We start from the raw sequence: 22,300 nt of genomic DNA on the forward strand, positions 1-22,300 counted from the left end.
CAGCTGTATGTGCCAAACAAAGGAAACTTCCTTAAAATTGAGGAGCTGATGGTTGAGTTTGATGCTGTACTCCAGGAGCATCTAAGAAGAGTTGCCACTGTGACAAAGCTCTGTCCTTGTCTCAGTGGGTCCCACGCTTCCTGGAGGATTTCACTAGCCTCAGAGGTTCACTGTGACCCTCCACGTAGCCCTTCTCTCTCTAGAGGCAAGGGTCACAGCCTACTGAGCCATTTTCATCATAAGCCAGCAAGGGAAGTGAGGAGATGCAACCCTCCCTTGCACAGTCTCTGTTGTCTCCCAGTCTTAGCGATTAATCAGGGAGGGAAGGGGGGTATCCCCGGGCCCACCCTCTACTCCAGGCTCCAGCCCATGGACCCTAATAGTAGCAGCTATGATAGCTGACATTTTGGAAATTGAATGTGTACGATTCCCTGGGCCACTTCCCCACAGCAGCCCCCACTTCCTCAATATCTACTTCACCGTTACCTCAGGGCCTCCTTCCTTGTGTCCGGTATGGTTTGTACTGCTTAGTTCCTCCAACAGCATGGCTTCCTCCTACAGCTCCTGACACGCGCGCCCAACTGACTAACTGGGAGGCTTTTACCTCATTTCAGCCAGACCCTAATTGGCTTCAGGTGTCCCAATCAACCTTCCCTGCTTTCTAGAAAGATCTTAATTGGTCCCAGATGTCTTACTTGACCTGGAGCAGCTGCCATTTACTTATCCTGGTAACAGGGATTTGTTTAGCCTGGGGCTAATGTATCTGTCTCCCACTACTTTTCTATAGCCACCTGGCCTTGCCCCATCACACCACCCAAGAAATGTACACACACAACTACCTTGGAAAAACAATTCAAAACGAGATCATATAGTTACTGGTAACAAAAGTCAAACAGAAGACTGTGGAACATTTGAAGTCAGCAAGATATTACTCTGTTATTCTGGACTGCACACCTGACATTAGCCATATGGAACAAATGACTTTAATGGTGCGTTTTGTAACAACAACAGAACCTAGTGAAAATGTCCCTGCAATGGTGACTGTCAGAGAGCATTTTCTAGAATTTATTGACATTCATGATATTACAGGAGCTGGTATGACAAATGTGCTTCCTAAAAAACTGGAAGATACGGGAATTGCAATAGCTGACATGAGAGGTCAGGGCTATAATAACGGTGCCAACATGAGAGGAAAGAACAGAGGAGTGCAGACATGGATCTGAGAGTTAAACCCTCAAGCTTTTTTTGTCCCATGCAGTTCTCATTCATTGAGCTTGGTCAGTGATGCAGCATCAACTTCTAGTGAGGCTGCTGAATTTTTTAATGTAATTCAAAGCATCTATGTATTTTTCTCAGCATCAACTCATCAATGGCAAATTTTGAAGCAACATCTGGGAAAATCCTCTGACACAAACCACTGAGCGCCACATGATGGGAAAGTCGAGTGGAGGCGATAAAGTCTATCAAACACCAAATTGGGAAGATAGATGATGCCATAGTTGCCATTATGGAGGATAATTCTATGACAGGAACTGTTCATGGGAGAACAGTGGCAGAGGGAAATGGAATCACCAGAAACATACATAACTTCAAATTTCTGTGTGGCTTAGTGTTGTGGTATGACATACTGTTTGAAATAAATGTTGTAAGCAAGAAACTCCAAGGTGTTGACCTTGATATATCTGGAGCAATGGAACAACTGGACAAAGCAAAGTCATACCTACAGTCTTACCGGTCAGATGAGGGATTTCAAAACGTTCTGAAGAGTGCACACAAGTTGGCAGAGGAACTTCACACTGAAACTATTTTCCCACCCATTCAAGAATACAAGAGTCACCAAAGAAGACATTTTGATTATGAGGCACGGAATAATCCCATAGGAGACCCGAAACAACAATTCAAATTTGAATTCTTTAACCAGGTGCTAGATTATGCAATACAGTCAGTTGAAGAACGTTTCATGCAGCTCAAGGCACACAGCAGTATATTTGGGATGTTGTATGATATTCCAAAGTTCCTCACTATACCTGAAGAAGACCTACGCCAGCAATGAAGGGCACTGGAGACAATGTAGACACATAATGACATGCGCGATATTGATGCGAGTGATTTAGTTAATGAACTGAAAGCCCTTTCAAGATACATTTCAGCAGGATCAACTCCAAAAGGCTGTTCTGGAATATATGTGCACAAATAAGATGACCACCCTCTTTCCAAATGATTTTGTTGCTCTGTGAATACTTCTAACACTTCCTGTAACAGTTGCCAGTGGAGAATGCAGCTTCTCCAAGCTGAAGTTAATAAAAACACATCTACGCTCCACAATGACACAGGAGAGGCTGGTCAGCCTTGCAACCATCTCAATAGAGCATGAGCTTGCCCAGACTGTGGACCTTCAGGAAGCAGTTCAAATCTTTGCAACCAAGAAGGCACCACTTTGATTATTCAAACAGATAAAAATACCAGTATTTACTATGCAGATAAGAAAAGTTACATTTAATATAAAAATAAGGGAGAAGGAATGCAAGCCAAATTAGGAAAAAAGCACAGGTTACAGAAAATTTAGATAAATTAGATGGAGGGATAGCTCAATGGTTTGAGCATTGGCCTGTTAAACCGAGGGTTGTAAGTTCAATCCTCAAGGGGGCCATTTAGGGATCTGGGCAAAAATTGGGGATTGGCCCTGCTTTGAGCAGGGGGTTGGACTAGATGATCTCCTGAGGTCCCTTCCAACCCTGATATTCTATGATTCTATTCAAGTCAGTAGTGCATGATTAAATTCATTTTAGGACATTGAAGGAACTAGTTGAAGCAATGTTGGAACTGTTAGCAATTATCCTCAAGAACTCATGGAGGACAGGCGAGGTCCCATAGGACTGGAGAAAGAGAAACATAGTACTTATCCTTTAAAAGAGAATCAAAAAGGATCTGGGGAATTATAGACCAGTCAACCTAATTTCAATACCTGGAAAAAGACAGAAACAAATTATTAAGCAATTAATTATTAGTATCAATTTGTAAGCAAGTAGAGAACAGCAGGATGATAATTAAAGACAACACGGATTTGTCAAGAACAAGTCACACACCCCAATCTAATTTTCTTCTTTGATGGGGTTACTGGCCTACTGGGTGGAGGGGTTAGCCGCAGATAGGCTACATTCTAATTTTAGTAAGGCTTTTGATTCAGTCCCACACGACATTATCGTGTCATCATAAGCAAACTAGACAAATGTGGCCCAGGTGAAATTACTATAAGGTGGGGTGCACATTTGGTTGAAAGACTGTACTCAAGGAGTAGTTGTCAATGGTTCACTGCCAAACTGGGAGGACATAGCTAATGGAATCCCACAGTGAACTGTCCAGGGTCCAGTATCGGTCAATATTTCCATTAATGACCTCGATAGTGGAGTGGGGAGTTTGCTTATAAAATCTGTGGATAGTATCAATCTGGGAGTGATAGCAAACACTTTGGAGGACAGGACTGGAGTTCCAAACGAGCCTGATAACTTGGAGAAATGGTCTGAAATCAATAAGATGAAATTTGGTAAAGACAAGTGACAAGCACTATATTTAGAAAGGAAAAATAAATACACTGCTACACAATGGGGAGTAACTGGCTAGGTAGTAATACTACTGGCAATGATTTGGGGGTTATAATGGATCACAAATTGAATACAAGTCAGCACTATAATGCAGTTGCAAAAAAGACTAATATTCTGAGGCGTATTAACAGGACTGTCATATGTTTGACATGGGAGGTAATTGCGCCACTCTACTCTGCACTGGTGTGGCCTCAGCTGGAGTAACGTGTCCAGTTTTGGGCACCACCCTATTAGTAAGATGTGAACAAAGTGGAAAGAGTCTCAAGGAGAGAAAGACAAATGGAAAAAGAAAATCTAACCTGTGAGGGAAGGTTAAAAAAACTGGGCATGTTTAGTCTTGAGAAAAGAGAACGGGGACCTAAAAACAGTGTTCAAATATGTTAAGGGCTGTTATAAAGAAAACAGTTATCATTTGCAAATACGCTTCCAAGAGAGACTGTGGAATCTCAGTTATTGGCAGTTTAAAGAACAGGTTAGACAAACACCTGTCACAGATGGTCTAAGTATACTTGGTCATGCTTCAGTGCAGGGGCCTGGACTAGGTGACCTCTCAAGGTCCCTTCCAGCCCTACATTTCTATGATTCTATGACTGCCCAGGAAAGAAAGATTAGAGTAGATGTCAGAAGTAATCCACTTTAGGGCTGTCCTTCAGTTCCTTTTACTTACTAAAACTTTAGCAAAGACTCAAATAATGAAGTTGAAGGGTGAAGAGAGCAAATTTATACTGCTATAAGAATTAACTGAATATTGTCAATATAAATCCGAATCTTGGGAACTAGCAGTAACTAGCAACTTGTAACTAGCAGTAACAATCCTGTAAAATAGTGGGTCTGAGTAGGGTTAGTTAAATTATAGGGCAGCTTCCTCAAAATGCATGCCTGATCTAACTGTCTAGTCAAAGTAATGCTGTGTAACTATGTCAGTAGAGTTCCAAGTAGCATCGCCTAGAAATGGAAACTCTAAATCTGATGGAATTTGTTCAATGAAGGCTGTAGCACATCTGAGACCTTCAAATACCGATATGTATGAAATGTCATAACAAGTTTGTACACAAACAATGATTTATTTATGCAACTGCTAGGTACAAACAGAAGATCCTTCTGCTGGAAGATGGTAAAATGAGAAGACTGCCAGATTAAGCTTGACAGTACTCAAGGACAACGCAGACTTTTTTTTTTTAATTAGAGTTACAGTAGTACACATAGGCCTCAAATCAGAATCCAGCTCCTTTGTGATAGGAACTGTACAAATGCATGTACAATACTGTCCCCTCCCCAAAAGAGTTTACAATCCAATGTAAGACAAGTTTTGACAAATGAGTGTAACAAACTGAGAATGGGAGGATGGAGGAGGAAAACAGTGATTAGATGATGCAGCTGCATAGGCTAGCTAGTGTACTTGAGTCCAATTGATCAAGAAGTAAAGAAAAACTGCTTAATTTAGTTAGACCATGCCTAACCTGTTTTTTATGTAAACCCTACCATTTTTAACTCATAGCTATTCCTAATTTAAAAAATAAAGCAACTCTGCTTCTGGCTATTTCTAATTGATTTAAATCTAATTTTGGCCTTTTCTAAAAATTGTTTTTCTTCTGCTTAATATCCTTTTGCCTACTTTGTTTTTAAAAAACATTCAACTCTATTTCAGTTTTCATTTTTATTTTTGTAAATCCTATACTAATTTTATATGTTTAAATTAAAATATAAAATAAGAATCAGTTCCCTGGTTAATTCCTTTTAACCAAACAAGAAAACACATTCCCAGTTAATAATGTTACTGGGCCTCCTGACGTATTGAAGGGAAGCCAACAGAACTGCCTTCAGACCCAATATATTCTTGTGCAACTCAAACCCTTCAAAATTCCAGAAACTGTGCACTGTTAGATGGTCCGAATGAGCTCACCATGGATTGCATGAGAAAACTGTCATTACGACAGCGAGGTACTGAATAAAACATCTTTGCAGGCATTCTCACACTCTATTCAGTACAAAGGGATTTCTTTTAGGAAATGACTACAGGAGATTAATTTCATCATGTAAAAGATCTAACTGAAGTCTGGCAAACAATTTTACGTAAATGTAGGAAGCCACGAGTCTTAGAAACCTCAAGAAAATGCTTTAAATATTTTGGATACATGCCATAAAAATGACAATTTCTGTGAACCAATAAAGTTTACTTTTAAAAAGAGGAACTGACATTTAAAAGGGTAACGGATTATCATAATAATGGAAGTGCACATAATAGGCAAACAACTAAGATAGGACTTTTGTACATTCATCACATCCTGTCCCTATCAGTTCATACACTGAAAACTTTCAATCCAAAGGTGTTTAGTGCCAGACCCATTTAACTCTGATTGCAACAAATCTGAAATATGATACTATAGAGGAAGAGTGATGGAGACCATTCTATTTCATCAGCAGAAACTATTCTCAAATAAAATCTTGAGATAACTGGTCTTCCCAAAAGAATATTGACGACTTTGTAAACCATCCTCATCTTCTATTAACATTTCAGAAACGAAAGGAGTCATATGGGAGGATAGACTGGGTAATTTCAGAGCAGGTTTGAGTAAAGATGAACTCAATAGGTGGGTCAATAATTGAAAATATACACTAAAAGAAAACATACTCAATTTAAATGAGACTGTACATTAGTTTTTGTAGCATTTTAATAAAGAAAAACATAGAACGTCCATTCCAGATTAACAACGAGGAGTCCGGTAGCACCTTAAAGACTAACAGATTTATTTGGGCATAAGATGAAGTGGGTTTTTTTTACCCATGAAAGCTTATGCCCAAATAAATCTGTTAGTCTTTAAGGTGTCACTGGACTCCTCGCTGTTTTTGTGGATACAGACTAACACTGCTACCCCTCTGATACTTGACACCATTCCAGATTGTAATGTTGAAATATCTAAGCACAGTAAAGTGAAGTTAAGGATGATACAATGTCCAGGCTTGTGTATCCTGATTTGATCGTTGTAACATCTTCCTCTCTGTCTTGACACCCACATTACTCCCTCTCCTATAATTCACTCAAAACTCAACTGCTAAGGTCATCCTTCCTCATCACTTCAGACATGTTACCCCTTCACTCCAAGGGCCTCTGCATGTCTGCCTCCTTTATCTATCTATGCACCTTTTATTATATTCCCACATTGCTGCCAGTGACACCAACTTTAACCTCACCCAATTTGTATTTTTTTCCCAGAATTGATTTTGCACTTTCTTCTAAAATGACTTTATCCATGGAATATCCCTTTTATACATCAACCTATTTCAAGCTCTCCTCATTTCTACCATGATGCCAACAAGAAAATATGTTTTTAAGTAGAGAGGCGTTCATTTTAAATGAGTGGTTCTCAACCAGGGGTATGCGTACCCCTCGGGGTACATCAACTTATCTAGATATTTGCCTAGTTTTACAACAGGCTACATAAAAAAGTACTGGTGAAGTCAATACAAACTAAAATTTCACAATGACTTGTTTATACTGCTGTAAATACTACACACTGAAATGTAATAAATGTAAATGTTCAGGATAGATTATAAATCCTTGATGATGCGATAGAGAGGTTTTAGTTGGGGGCTGAAGGTGATGGCTAGTGGCATTCATTTGCTCCAACCCCTCAGACAGTGACAAACACCTACAAGATCTCTATCAAGCATTCTTACAACTACAGTACTCACCTGCTGAAGTAAGGAAACAGATTGACAGAGCCAGAAGAGTACCCAGCAGTCACCTACTACAGGACAGGCCCAACAAAGAAAATAACAGAACGCCACTAGCCGTCACCTTCAGCCCGCAACTAAAACCTCTCCAACGCATCATCAAATCTCTACAACCTATCCTGAAGGACAACCCATCACTCTCACAGATCTTGGGAGACAGGCCAGTCCTTGCTTACAGACAGCCCCCCAACCTGAAGCAAATACTCACCAGCAACCACAACAGAACCACTAACCCAGGAATCTATCCTTGCAACAAAGCCCGTTGCCAACTGTGTCCACATATCTATTCAGGGGACACCATCATAGGGCCTAATCACATCAGCCACACTATCAGAGGCTCGTTCACCTGCACATCTACCGATGTGATATATGCCATCATGTGCCAGCAATGCCCCTCTGCCATGTACATTGGCCAAACTGGACAGTCTCTATGTAAAAGAATAAATGGACACAAATCAGACATCAAGAATTATAACATTCAAAAACCAGTCGGAGAACACTTCAATCTCTTTGGTCACTCGATTACAGATCTAGAAGTTGCACTTCTTCAACAAAAAACTTCAAAAACAGACTCCAACACTGCTGAATTAGAATTAATTTGCAAACTGGATACAATTAACTTAAGCTTGAATAGAGACTGGGAGTGGATGGGTCATTACACAAAGTAAAACGATTTCCCCACGTTTATTCCTCCACCCCCCCCCCACTGTTCCTCAGAAGTTCTTGTCAACTGCTGGAAATGGCCCACCTTGATTAGCACTACAAAAGGTTTTTTCCCCCCGCTCTCCTGCTGGTAATAGCTCACCTTAAGTGATCAGTCTCGTTACAGTGTGTATGGTAACACCCATTGTTTCATGTTCTCTATGTATATAAATCTACCCACTGTATTTTCCACTGAATGCATCCGATGAAGTGAGCTGTAGCTCACGAAAACTTATGCTCAAATAAATTTGTTAGTCTCTAAGGTGCCACAAGTACTCATTAATATTTCAGATTCTTGCTGCTCTGAGTGCTGTAATGATCTTAATATAGTAAAAGCACTGATTAATCCACAGCAACATAGACCTAAATTCTGCAGCAAGGACATCCAGCTTCTACAGTATTCCAATGGTGCAGAATAAAATGGCTGTGATGCCTTCAAGTAAGCTCAAAATTGAAGGTTTTTATTCAATTTAAAATGGAAATGGATATCAATAAAACATCATTCATGTAATCAATTATTAAGTTTGATGTATTCTGTGTGTTTTCTATGTGCCACAGATCTTTGGAGTGACAACAAAGAAAGTTTCATTGCACAAGATGTCATGGGAATTTGGAAGTTTTGGAAGCTTGGTAAGGAACTTGCAGAGCTTTTGGCACTTGGGAAGATGTGGGACCTAGTTTGAGTTGGTGGGATAGGCACAACTGAAAGGGACCACTAAAACATCAGATTTAGAAGGTTTTCTTGCTTTGTTTCTGTTTTTTTTATTTAACCATAATGGCTTATTTATTTATTTATTTTTTAAACAGATTTTTGAGCACAATTCTGTGCTAAGGACATCAACAATTTTGGATTACACAGGGCATTGATTCAACTTGTCTTCAAAGGAATGCATTTCCCTTTTTAGGTGCCAAATTTAGTGATAAAACGTAGTTTATTATTAGCTGCTATATGATAGTTTTTTTTTAAAACACTTTAAACAATCCCCCTTGAACGTTTACAATTCAAAACACTGAAGCAGGGAAATGCTGCTTTTGTGACAATTATACAGCTTTCCTGCTAATACTGAAGCTGGCAGTTAGAGACCTCTCTTAAGTGAGCTGTAGCTCACGAAAGCTTATGCTCTAATAAATTTGTTAGTCTCTAAGGTGCCACAAGTACTCCTTTTCTTTTTGCGAATACAGACTAACACGGCTGCTACTCTGAACCCTATTTTATGTTAGTATATGAAGAAAAATGGGAAAGAAAATGTCAATGCACTTTTACAGCACTTTGTAGATAATTTTTTTAAGTGAGGCATCAATCAAAGGTGAGTATTGATCATTATTTTTACTATGACTTATGTTGCTTGTTATACTACTAGAGAAGCTATAGAAATTTAGAAATTAATGAACAAATTAATTGAATCAGGTGGATATTTCTATTATGTTTCCTGTTACACTACCTTTTCATGAGTTAAGCTAGTCAAAGATTACTGCCAAATAGTTTGGGTGGGTATTTAAAACTTAAAACTTGCTTTCAAAATTTTTGATTCTGTTAGCATGAATCTAGCTGAGACTGGTAATTCTATTTCTGACCAAGTACCCAATATTTGTCCAAGAGACCAATTTAAATCAGATTAGCAGTCATGAATTAGCATTGACTGGACACATCTGACAGTAGGTAATTTTCTTTAACCATCACCCTAATTCTCTCTGGTACTAGGTTTTTTTCCCTGCTTCTAATTTCATAATTAAAAACCTAATGTCATACAAAATAAAGTTATCTTTTCAATCTGAAACTCTCCTTGCTCCAGAAGTGTGTGTTGAAATGGGCCTTTGAAGAACAGTAAGACTCACTTTCCCTTGCGTCAACCTTGATTTTATCATGAAATCTAGCTCCTCTTCTACTGAATTTTCACCTAAGAAAGAATTCTCAAAAGAATCTCAATTTTGGTTAAAACTAAGATTAATTAAGGGAATCGCTCGGAACTGAATGCCTCTAATCATTATATTCTTATGAGTGCATGAGAAAACAGTGAAAATGATCAAATCAATCATTTTCCACAATTTGTGTTTTCCTTCTTTACATTATCAAACTACAATAATATTCTTATTAGAGTATTAAACTTCCTTTAGCTATATCTTGAAATTATTTGGGTCAATTTTTGTTGAAGGTCCTAAACCTGTAATACTTGCTTATACAAAACTCTCAATAAAGTCTAATATTCCTTGGAGAATTCTCATAAATATTTACTTTTTAAAAAACAAAAAATTTTCCTTAAATGTAAAGTCCCTTAAGTTTTAAAGTAGCCTAAAAAAACCAAAAGATTTAGCATAAGAGTTCCACAAATCTATACTTGTCCAAATAAAAATGTGCCCTTTTGTAAGTTACACCGTATTAAAATCTATATTTTTATTAAGAGCTCTTTTCTAAAGTTATTTAATAACAATCTGAATTCTAGTTTGTGCTCTACATTGTGTGTACAAGCAAGAACAAAAAAAAAATCTTTGCCATGAGTCACATTAATGGTGGAAGATATGATAAAAAAAGCTAGTCTGCATTATGTTTTTGCTGAGCATTTACCCTTGATTATGTAAATTATGTAAAAATAGGACATGCACATTTTGTTGGCCTAAGTGTCACATTGCTAGTCCTAGGTTTCAGAGTAGCAGCCGTGTTAGTCTGTATTCGCAAAAAGAAAAGGAGTACTTGTGGCACCTTAGAGACTAACAAATTTATTAGAGCATAAGCTTTCGTGAGCTACAGCTCACTTCATCGGATGCATTTGGTGGAAAAAACTTTTTCCACCAAATGCATCTGATGAAGTGAGCTGTAGCTCACGAAAGCTTATGCTCTAATAAATTTGTTAGTCTCTAAGGTGCCACAAGTACTCCTTTTCTTATTGCTAGTCCTGCAGCTCACTCCTGCCAATTCTGAAAATATGGTAGGCACTCTTGTTTATTGGTTATATTTTTTTTCCTCACATCCCCATTTACTCTATTTTGATTCTGATTCTCTCAAATTTAAAAAATAGCAGAAAAAAGAATTTCACTTTATAAGGTATTATACTAGAGCCTGGGGGTGTGTTTGTTCTCACTTTATGAGCAATGATCGTGCTAATCTTTCTCGAACAAATATTGTTTTTACTGCCTAAGAAAAGAAATCAATGGTTTTCTTCAAACAATTAAACAGTACACTAAACTTTTTTTTTTAAAATAGTTGACTCCTGACACTGAATATTCTGGCATTTCCATCTCTACCCTTCTTAGCTCACTAAGGCAAATGTCAGCTAAATCAAATCTGCAAAGTAGAAATCAAGTAATAACAGAAGCGCAAGAGATAATATGCATTTGTAAGCAAACAGAGTATGCCTAAAGAACCTGGAAAAATATAGCAGAGCCTGTGAAAGCCACAAAAAATATGCATACCATCACATCACACAAACAAACTTTCAAAAGTAAACACATACAGGTGTGCTAAGATTCAAGAATAGTAAGGTAAATACTTACCTTTCTCTTATAAAATCTGCTAGATCTTTTGTCGATAGATGTCCATGTTTCATGTTATGATAGAGGACATCAAAGCCATTGTTCCTTTCCCCCTAAAGAATAATAAAAAGACTTTATAGTTTAATCAAACCTATGAAGCACAACTTATTAAAATAATTATAGAACAAAGTATTGTACCTATACATTGTAATAGTTGATTAACTTTCATCCTCCTTGAACAAGCTGGCTGTTCCTTATGTTTCAACTTCTGTCCACCAATTGCTTTCTTGATCTGCTACAACCCAGCTTATTTCCTAACCACTCAATTTCCATTTAACCCAAGAGAGAGTCAAGGTAGGAGTCCTTCAGCTGTCCTTCAGAAGAGCTCCATGTAGCTCAAAAACTTGTCTCTTTCACCAAGAGAAGTTTGTCTAATAAAAAAATATTACCTCACCTGCCTTGTATCTCTAGTATCATGGGACGAACACAGCTACCAAAACACTGCAAACAATTAACCCAGTAGTCACAAATGAACTCCTTGCCAAGTCATGGCCACTCTTTTGTATGCACTTTTTCTATGCTATGTTGAAGACCCTCTTTTCCTTGGGCTTCTGAATTACTCTACCCCGCCATCCTAACCTCCCACAACTTGCAGGGTGCTCCTTCAGCACTGCATTCTTTCCCCCTGACCCTCCAGCTTTGTTGTTCCCAAAAAGTCTGTCCTTCATCCTCTCTTCTCTTTCCTCTATACATACTCCCTGAATAACCCAATATACTCCCATGGTGTTACTATCTCTGTGTTGATTACCTAAATGTGTCTCTCCAATCCAATCTCTCCCATTCTTTCCAGACTCATCTATCTTCCTGTCTTTCTGATATTTCCTCCTGGATGTCTCACCACCACTTCTCAAAACAAAACTTGTCAAACTCTTTCCTTCTGCAGTACCTACCCTTCCCCTCTCCTCCATCACTGTTGACCACTCCACAGTCCTCTTGGTCACTCAAACTGATTTTTCACATTCTTCTTTCCTCAAATTCAGGTCCATGCCAAATTTTGTCACTTCTCCCTCTACAATATTTGGTAAAATGGCTAAAACCATTAATCGCTCTCTTCCATCCCCTAAACCTCCCTTTGCCTATCATCAATTATGATTTGCGATATTTAGATTGTAGAGCACTAACTGGCATGGACAGTTATCTTCATAATGTACCAAGCACACTTAAAAGGTGTTATATATAACTATTAAACAACAGAATATAATAGCAATCTGAACTGGACCACCTTCATTCATCTACCTCAGTGATATCGAGACCTCAGGAGCTAAATTAGCTATCAACAAAAAGAGCCACAGTAGAGTGAATTCATTTTTTCCATTTACTATAGTACTATATATTTATATTTAAAAACAGTGTGATGGGAAATATTTAGTGTATATTATATTATTCTCACAGCAAAATGACTGACCAACTACAACTGATTAACAACATGGTAAAAGCATCTTGACTGGTTAATAACTTAGATGAGTTAATAACTAAATCACACTGTGTGATTTAATATCACGTGCTGCAAAGAGCCGCAGAAGACACATTCAAGAGCCAATCTAAGTATATCTGATCTACCTCATAGTAATTTTGGGTTTTTTTGCTTTACTGGTTCCAAACAACATTAAAAGTATTAATCTTATTTTAATTTTCAGGTTACCATTCATCACAATGTTAAAAAAAAAGGTGAATATAAAGTTCAGCAACTTGCAGATTGATTTAGCTGTAGTTATAAGTCTGTACCAATCGGAATGCATCCGAGGAAGTGAGCTGTAGCTCACAAAAGCTTATGCTCAAATAAATTTGTTAGTCTCTGAGGTGCCACAAGTACTCCTTTTCTTAGTACCAATTTAGTCTCTTTACAGGTATGTAAATGGACTATCTTGCATATAGTTAAGCACAGTATAAATGGATTAACATTTTTTAAAAAAATTTAACACTGGTATAATGTTGCTGGTGCAGTTTCCTGGAGCTCATAGCTCAGAAAAAGGGAACAGAAAAATCTGATTAATAGAAAAATATAACTTGTTTGGTTAACAGATTTAAGTCTTTCCATTTTATTTGTGTAGTCTGTGTGTTTCAACTACTGGTCTAACTGGAAACCAGAAAAAGTGAAATGAGAAATCTTGGCTCAATCAGCAGAGTTAAGGCCAATGTTACCAAACTCAATGCAAGAAAATTCTTAGTACTGCGTACAAAGGAACATAAGTCAGAAAATACCTTAAGATCAAAGAGTCCATAATCGACAAATCAAGGTGTTCAGAAGCCAGAACTGTATTTATTTACTCTACATAGGCTATTTGCAAATGCTAACCTTAGCCAGTTCAATACCTACTCCCCTTCCAAGTTATCACACGGCTTTGCTTTGCGTATCTAAAATGTAGACCAATGTAAAACTAAACAGTCCTTGCATACTGGTTCAACAATAGGTGACTACTAAACTTACTACAGTTTTCACCTGATCTAGGAACTCCCATTCCTCTTCCCCCACACTATGGAGGCAATAAGGCATTAGAAACAATTAAGACAGAACTAAACTTACTGTTTATATTTTCATGAGACAATTTAGTTTCCAAATTTGGGCACAATAACTCTTCAGAGAACAAGAGAATCTACTATACATGTGTTAAAGTAAACCATTAATTTTTGCAGAGGAAACATTTTAAAATGTTCCCTTTTTAAAATACTATTCTATTTTCTTCACATTTATTTGGTCCCCACAAACTCCACAATTCACACACTAACATTTCTAAATATCTTGAAACACACACCACTTTTGAACTTCTAAAACTGAAGTTATTCTCCTTAGTTTTCATAATGTGGTGGTTCTCAACCTTTTCCATACCCGAAAACCTTAATTCCCTTCACATTTAACAATACAATTTCCAATTCCCACTCAAATGCAGTCAGACAAATTCTAAGTACAAAATCATATATAGTCAGAAATGTCATTCACGATCTTCTAACATAACAAAATGTAAAAATGAAGAGACTGAATAAATGTATGTTAAGCTACATAATTGTTTATATGCAGATTGTTTTCCCAGGGGTTCCAATGTCCATGAATTACCAGGTTGTTGATGTGAGCTTTCAAGGATCTAGAATGGGTGGAAGACCCTCATTCTCCGAAATATGTGGAATAGAATCCCTTTCCCAATTTTTTGGGGGGGAACTTCTTCTATAGCACCTACCTCCAATAGTGAGCAGACTTCTGTTCTTAACAGATACTGGTGATAGGGATCCCTGAAGGAAGGTTTGGGAGGAAGGGGATGTCGAATTGGATGGAGAAACCCCTCTGAATGACTTCCTGAATTCCTCTGTGTCTGTAATGACGGCACTCTCCAGAAGTTGAAAGAGTGGGAAAGTTGGCTTTCCAAAGGGAAGAGGGGAGCGAGGAGAAAGGTAAATGCTCATAGCTGGTTTGAGGCTCTCAAATATCTCTGCTAAGACGGCGAGGACGTAGCCCAGAGGTGGGCAAACTACAGTCCAGGACCCTCCAGCCCGGCCCCTGAGCTCCTGGCCTGGGAGGCTAGCCCTCGACCCCTCCCCCGCTCTTCCCCTCCCACGCAGCCTCAGCTCGCTGCGCTGCTGGCACAATATATTGGGCAGGGGGGCTGTGTGCTCCTGGGGAAGCACAGCTGCAGAGCCCCGCCCTGACCCGGTGCTCTGTGCTGCACGGCAGCGGGGCTGTAGCGCCGCCAGCCACAGGTGCTCCAGACAGCACGGTAATGGGGCAGGGAGCATTGGATAGAGAGCAGGGGAGTTCGAGGGGGTGGTCAGGGGCTGGGGGTATGGTCGGGGCAGCAGAGGGCAGAGAACAGGGGGGTTGAATAGGTGCAGAGGTCCTGGGCGGGCAGTTAGGAATGAGAGGAGGGGTTGGATAGGGCGGTGGGGAGCAGTCAGGGGACAGGGAGTGGTGGATGGGGCAGGAGTCCTGGGGGGGGTGTCAGAGGACAGGGAACAGGAAGGGTTGGATGGGGTAGGAGTCCTGGGGGGGCTGTCAGGGGCGAGAAGGAGGGTGGGGTCGGATAGGGGTCAGGCCACGCCTGGCTGTTTGGGGAGGCACAGCCTCCCCTAATCGGCCCTCCATACAATTTTGGAAACCCGATGTGGTCCTCAGACCAAAAAGTTTGCCTGCCCGTGACCTAGCCAGTTCCCCTTTTGGGCAAGACATGTACATTTTTCTTTTCGGCTGTTGCTGATTTAATCTTTTGGGAGCAAAACAGGCTAAAAAATAATAAAATAGGCTGTCTGTGGGATCTGCAAGTAGGAATGCCAAATCTTCTAAGTGACAGAGATCTTGAGGGATTATAGCCATAGCTCTACTAACCGTTGGTTTTTGTATATCAGATCTAGCACTAAAGGAATTCATCATCCTCAAATGGAAGGTATTCCACTTGGGTTCTTGCTTCAGGAGGCAGACCAGATGATCAGATCCATGAATGGCACCTCAAGGTAATAGCTGAAACTATCCTAAAAGCTGCATCCAAGAAGCCAAAGGAATCTCTTAATGCATGTCTGGGCTGCTAATCAGTGCTCAGAAACAAAACCTTTGATGAGTTTCTTTTGCTCCTCAGGTATGGATTTATCAAATATAGCCATCTTCTTCCACAGACAGTACTGGTATCTGGACACTAAAGCTTGCTAATTAAATACTCTAATGCCCAGTGAAGCTGAAGAGATCTTTCTTCCCTGGGCATCTAGCTTTTTAACTTCCTGTTCAATGAGGTGAAATAAGCCCATCCCTCCTCTTATTCTCTGGACAACAGCAGTGGCAGCTAGTGTGTTAGGAGCAAGGTGTATATGATACAGAAAAAACCCTTAACTGGAAACTGGTATATCCCATTGGCCTTTTTTGGCGATAACTTGTCCAGAGGAAGGATTCAGCCACATACTAGTAGAGTAGTAGTAGCAGCTGTACCATCAGACCTGGACCCGTGTGCTAGGCACTGTACTACAACCAGCTGTGTTTGTACCCCCTTCTGTACAGAGAAAGTGATTTTACCCTTAGAAGGACACCCCCAAAAAGCCAAATATGGAGTGAGATACTTCTTCCACCGACACTGACAGAATTTTCAATGTGGAGGCCATTCTCTCTACCAGCTCATGGAGTTGAATAACATCTTCTCATGGAAGAGGTGTCAAAGGAAACCCAAATGTTTTCATCAGATGAGGTTTGATCATCTGGCTCTAGATCCATCTCCTGGAGTCCAATAGGTCCCCTAAGGGTCCTCTGACAATGTGTTCAGGGCCAATAACATGAGAATTCTCTGGCAACTGGAGAGTCACGCTGATCTGGTGCGTGCAACATCCCTCAATCCGCTAGAGTGGAAAGTTTGTCTAGGGCAGTGATACTTGGACAGACTCCTGAGCCACAAGTGGCTCTTTAATGTGTCTCCTGTGGCTTTTTGCAACACATGATATTAAAACTCTGTGATATAACCAATCAGGATGCTTTTATTATATTAACCAATAATAACCAATGATAAAATAATAATTCTTGGTCAGTTAGTTTGCTGTGAGAATAGTGTGTATGTATTTAAGGATTCAGACCTTCCAGTTTCTTTTAGCAATAGTTACCAACCTCTGCTATAACGTGGAGAAGCAGTGAAATCAGATGCTGATTTCCCATCTTCCCACCCAATCCAACACCAGCGGATATGGCTCTTTTGGGGTAGGAGGAGAGCCGTTTTTCACCTGGAACATCTCCAGGGAGGTTAGTTCCAATACTCCTCACATCATTATGAAGGATTGCTTTGTGAATATCTCTGTGGTAAAAAATATCTGTTGGATGGGGATTGTGTCAGTCCTCCCCAACAAGACTGCAGCTTTGTGTGTGTGAACCCTTCCACACTGGCTATTTAGGACTTCTGATATTGCTTTCTTTTCCTCCCACAGGCATTGAAGATTTTCTCTTCAGCAGCTGGGCTTCAGACTGATACTTCTCTTCTGACATTGTCATAAAGGGGGTCCTTCTCAGATGTCAGGGGAGAGAGCAGGGCAAAGAGAAAATGGGGCTTCCAGTATCCATAAATATTTCTATTAAATAGGCCCATATAAGGATATTATTTACCCAAACTATGCATACAAAAAAAGTAAGGGTCACAGAAAGTGAAGGTAGATGATATTTCATTTCAATTTCCCTTCATCAGCAATTAAACAATGTTCTCATGAAAATGAAGTAGCCCTGTCAGCAACTCTTCAGCCTGAATTCAGTTTTTCTACAACCTGTACATAACAGGAAACCGATTACAGGAACTCCCTGTTTTGTTGAACTACCGTAATACATCTTGAAATTTCCAAGAAGAAGTTCTCATGTTTTATATGTAGCAAATTTGAATGTAAAGCTTATGTTTGGTACAGTAGCCAGAATTAACTTGGCACATCTGCAGCAGTACTGATTTCCTATATTTTTAAATCAAGTAGTACAAAGTACAAGGACTGTCTACTTTGCACACTGTATTAGCATAAAACAAAAATACAAACCTAGCTCCTAACATAAGTATGTGTAAAACGTATCACCTCTTAAGTTTATCCTGAATTTTCCTGCACTAGACAAGACAGATACTTCTGTCTTACAATTAATGGGAAAAGCAGCTAACACCACTATTTTATCAGCAAAACTCAGCAGATAAGCTGCTAACAAACAGTAAATACATGCAGATCCAAAGCAGCAGTCCTTTCTGTCCATGATCAAACTTCAATTGTCTTTGATTATAGAAATTTAGAACACAGATTTTCTTATCCCATCAAGGATGGGAAAGGTAAACATCTGACAAAAGTCAATTATACAATTTTTTCTAAGCTTTATTAGCTAATTGGTACCTTCTGAGTTTGTGCAGGAGTATGTTTTGCCTAGAATTATCTATCCAAAATTCAAATAGCTCCACTCCCTGACAGTAATGTGAAAAAGGAATTAGAAAAATACTCTTATGATACACAATTTAAGTATGACTTGTTTATGCCTAAAAAAACACAACAACAACTTATTCTCTAGGAAACAAGCAAACAGACTTGTTCAAAAACTACAGATGGAAAAAGTCCTCTGACTTAATAGGATTCTATTTTAATCCAGAAAAAGGCGAGGTCTCTAACTTTGAATTCGTATGAAATAAAAATTGGATAATTTCCTGTTTTCAAATCTTCAATTAAAATGAGTGACGTGCCTTTGTACCCACACTTTTTGAACAAGAAACCATTATAGAAACATTTTAATTAGGATACTTAAAGTTATAAATGAACAGCAGCAATCATTTGGAGGTCACATACTACATTATAATGAATTCTGGTCATGTTCTTGGTCAAAACTCCATTTATTACCAGAACTACAACCCCATGGAGATGTTGCAAGACCCCTGTCATGCCATCCTGAGTAGTGCCATGACCAGATTTTTTTTTTCTTTATCAACAATGAAACCGAAATTCTAGAATACTCATTCACATTCTCTCACGTATCACCCCTACAATGTATTTGAAAATGCAATGCCTACATTACTGGTTATCTGTCAAGTTGTCTTTCTTGAATGTTTCAGTGGAATCTACTCTACAGGAGGCTACTGGTAATACTACACAACTACGTACTGATTCTGAAAAGCTTTTCAAGCCAAAAGGTGAAACCTGCAGAAGCCCACAAGGTGAAGTTGACCAGTTGACCCAACAGATCAAATTCAGCATCCGTGACCATACCTCCAAACTTTCAGCTCCATAAGGCACATATTATGCACCAATGACAGTGTAGTTGTAGCCATATCCAGCCATTGACATTAGAGAAACAAGGTGAATGAGGAAATATATTTTATTGGACCACCTTCTGTTGGAGAGACAGGAAAGCTTTCAAGCCACATACAAGAAAAGCTTGTCTCTCTCACCAACACAGGTTGGTTCAATAAAAAATTATTACTTAACTCCTCGTCACACCTACGACAGTTAGTTCACTACCTTATAAACAAAAAGCCTTCTGACAAATGTTAATTATTGTGTATGCATGCAAAGGGTGAAAGAAAATAGAGCTGCTTCCACACACATGAGAAAAAGAACAACTAATTGCGTTCATATTAAAATTACTCTCTTCCTCATTCACCACAAAACAAGACTAGGAATATTTGTCTCTCTTTGTTGGGGCTCTGGTCAACTCTAAAGAGCTCATTTTTAATATTAAGTGCAAAACTCTAGAATTAACTGCAAAGATAAAGTTGTCAGATCAGTTATCATAAAATCAGTTAATTCTAAGATTTACAATTGCCCCAGCACTACTAACTCTGTCATATTCCAAAGTATGTATATTTTAAGTAATATTTTAACCAGATTATGACAAGGCTTACATTTAACAAGCAGAAGAGGAGCAGAAAACAACACATCTGTAGCAGAGATCTCCTTGCTGGAACAACTTTAACATGAGATTTACTGATTTTTGAATGCTTCTTTTTGGAACTTTAAACTGTGCATGCTCATGTCTGTATTTTCAAATATTCATAACTTATTTTAAAACCAATTCCTCCTCCACAAATTCAGTTAAATATGCTATTCATTAAGGTTTATTAATATACAAATGAACTAACTTATTTCACTCACACTGGCGTAAATCAGGTGACTCCACTGCAATCAAGTGGTACAGTATTAGTGTAAAACTGGTGTAAGGAGAATCAGGCCTCAAAGTTTTAAAGTAAACTTAAAAGGGATTTTTGTTTTGAGACACATTACGAACTCTTCCGATTGGAAGTGTAGGTCCTTCTGGTAGATGACTTCCAAAAACACCAGAAACAAAGCATATTCTTGAAGATCACCATGCCTATGAGCTCCTTATCCTGTCAGCAGCCAGGCTGTTAAGGAAAGTCTCCTGGGATGGGATGGAGCAGTGCATCCCAGTCAGTATGAAGATTTGAGTCCAGATTCTCAATCTGATGGAACTGGCTTTGACCATCTACAATGGCATTTAGAACCCTACCCAACTGGGCCAGTACAGGACTGTTAGGATTATTAAACCTGTGTTGCTCCTGAGCTCCAAGACAACTGCAAGAGCCTATTTCTAAAGTGGATAGACATATCTTGCTAATGGAGTTTTTTCTCTGTGCTGTATGAAGATGAGTAGCTTTCTATTCCGGAACATTCACTGGAAAAACTGATTGAAAACTCCTAATCCTGTAACCAGTCCTACATATGCAAGATTTTCTGACCTTGAAGAATCTAACGTTTTATACTGTTTTATACTCCTTACTGTTTTATATAAACAGTGGCCCAATAGTACTTCTCAACCACACCGCCTTTTGGGATAACAGTAATCTGAAAGAACTGAATGCATCCAGGACTACCCTCCCATCCAAAACATTGTGTAATTGTTTTTCCTGAATATACCAAGTCCTTTGATGTGGAGCCTCCAAGCATAGGCTCCCTTTTCCTGATACCACATTTGTGGTTGCTACAGTTTGGACAAGAGAAATATGGAAATCTATTTCCAAATGCTGATTGAATTGATTGTCATCTGCATGTGATGCAAGAGCCCAAATTTCTTGCTTCCACTGGGATCTCAGGGTCAAATGAGGTTGCCTTGTACAGCGATGTGCCATAACTTTTAAAAAATTAATTTGCGGACATCAGTAGCAACATTCATAGCATTGTTCTAATTGTCATTAGTTGTTTCTTGCATATCAGTCTGGCAGCAAAAATGTCTGATCCAGAGATTTGGCACAATCAAATTTTTGAATTGCTCCACTCCAACACCAATAGTGACTGCTCCAGCTCCGCTCTTACTGCGCTCCGTCTCAAATTAATTTTTAACTAAATAAAAAAGTGCACACTGTAATTTTGAAAAAAATTTTATTCAGACTTTTAAAACAATTTAAATATCAACAATGATACAAACTAGAATCATTCATAATTCATTCTGTAAAAAATTATTGCAGCAATCAAGTCATCTTTCATAGCCTGCTGTAAATCATTTAAAATTTACTTTAAAGCCAAAAACTGTTGCTCTACACTAGCTTGAGTTGTTGGCATGCTCGAAGCAATTCTACAGGCAGCCTGAATGCGGTGTGGGTAGCTGTCAACGGCCTCAAAAACAGACAACTTTTAGCTTATCAATAGAATCCATCACCTCACAATCTTCCCAAAAGTTTCTCTTGAATAATGCTTCATTACAATTATGAATCGCAGAAACTCGGCTGCATCTTTCTTGTTTATCCAATTCCTTTTCGAAGGCGTCATCTTCTTAAGAATTGGTGCTTGAATTATCTCCATTTCCCTGTGATGCTTGAAGACAACTCAGGATGGATGCTCAAACAAGGTCAGAGTGGAGACGGAAGTTTGAGAACAGCCTGCTATTTCTTAAGGATGTGAACTTTCCGAAACTGCAAATTCGATTGTTGATGACTCCTTTTGTTGTGTTTCATTTTCTTCAACTTCTTTTGCCGAGTTCAAATGTAGCAATAGATTTTGTTTTTCAAGTCATCGAGCAATATCAAGGAGCCCTTCCTTTGCCTTTGGTATTTCCCTTGAAGTAAGAAGAATCCAATATCGGGGGTTAACATAAACTCCAGCAAGGAAATAAATATTGTCAAAAAGCTTCTCTTTGCGTTTCTGCATGGAGGATAGAATTCCTTCTGCAATTTGTCCACCATTTTTTTTGCAAGAATTTTGACAGTTTTCGCCATTCCTTCATTAAAACTCCCAGGGTTACATAGACAGCTTGAAGATTCACGATTGTTTGGTTTGGCTTTGCCAAGAGGTCTCGCAGGTTCTTCACTTCGTCCCATTCA

General features: G+C 38.9%; 1 protein-coding gene across 8 annotated transcripts in view; it reads right to left on the minus strand.

Moving 5' to 3' along the window:
• Positions 1–22,300, minus strand: part of FCHO2 (FCH and mu domain containing endocytic adaptor 2) — a 263,348-nt gene that overhangs the window by 226,181 nt on the left and 14,867 nt on the right. For all 8 annotated transcript variants that reach the window (XM_043514278.1, XM_043514274.1, XM_043514273.1 and 5 more), the window contains one exon: positions 11,529–11,620. In XM_043514278.1, the coding sequence (XP_043370213.1) occupies positions 11,529–11,620 (92 nt within the window). The remainder of the gene's footprint in view (positions 1–11,528; positions 11,621–22,300) is intronic.

This window comes from Dermochelys coriacea, chromosome 5, assembly GCF_009764565.3.
Source record: "Dermochelys coriacea isolate rDerCor1 chromosome 5, rDerCor1.pri.v4, whole genome shotgun sequence".
Classification (NCBI taxonomy): domain Eukaryota; kingdom Metazoa; phylum Chordata; order Testudines; family Dermochelyidae; genus Dermochelys; species Dermochelys coriacea.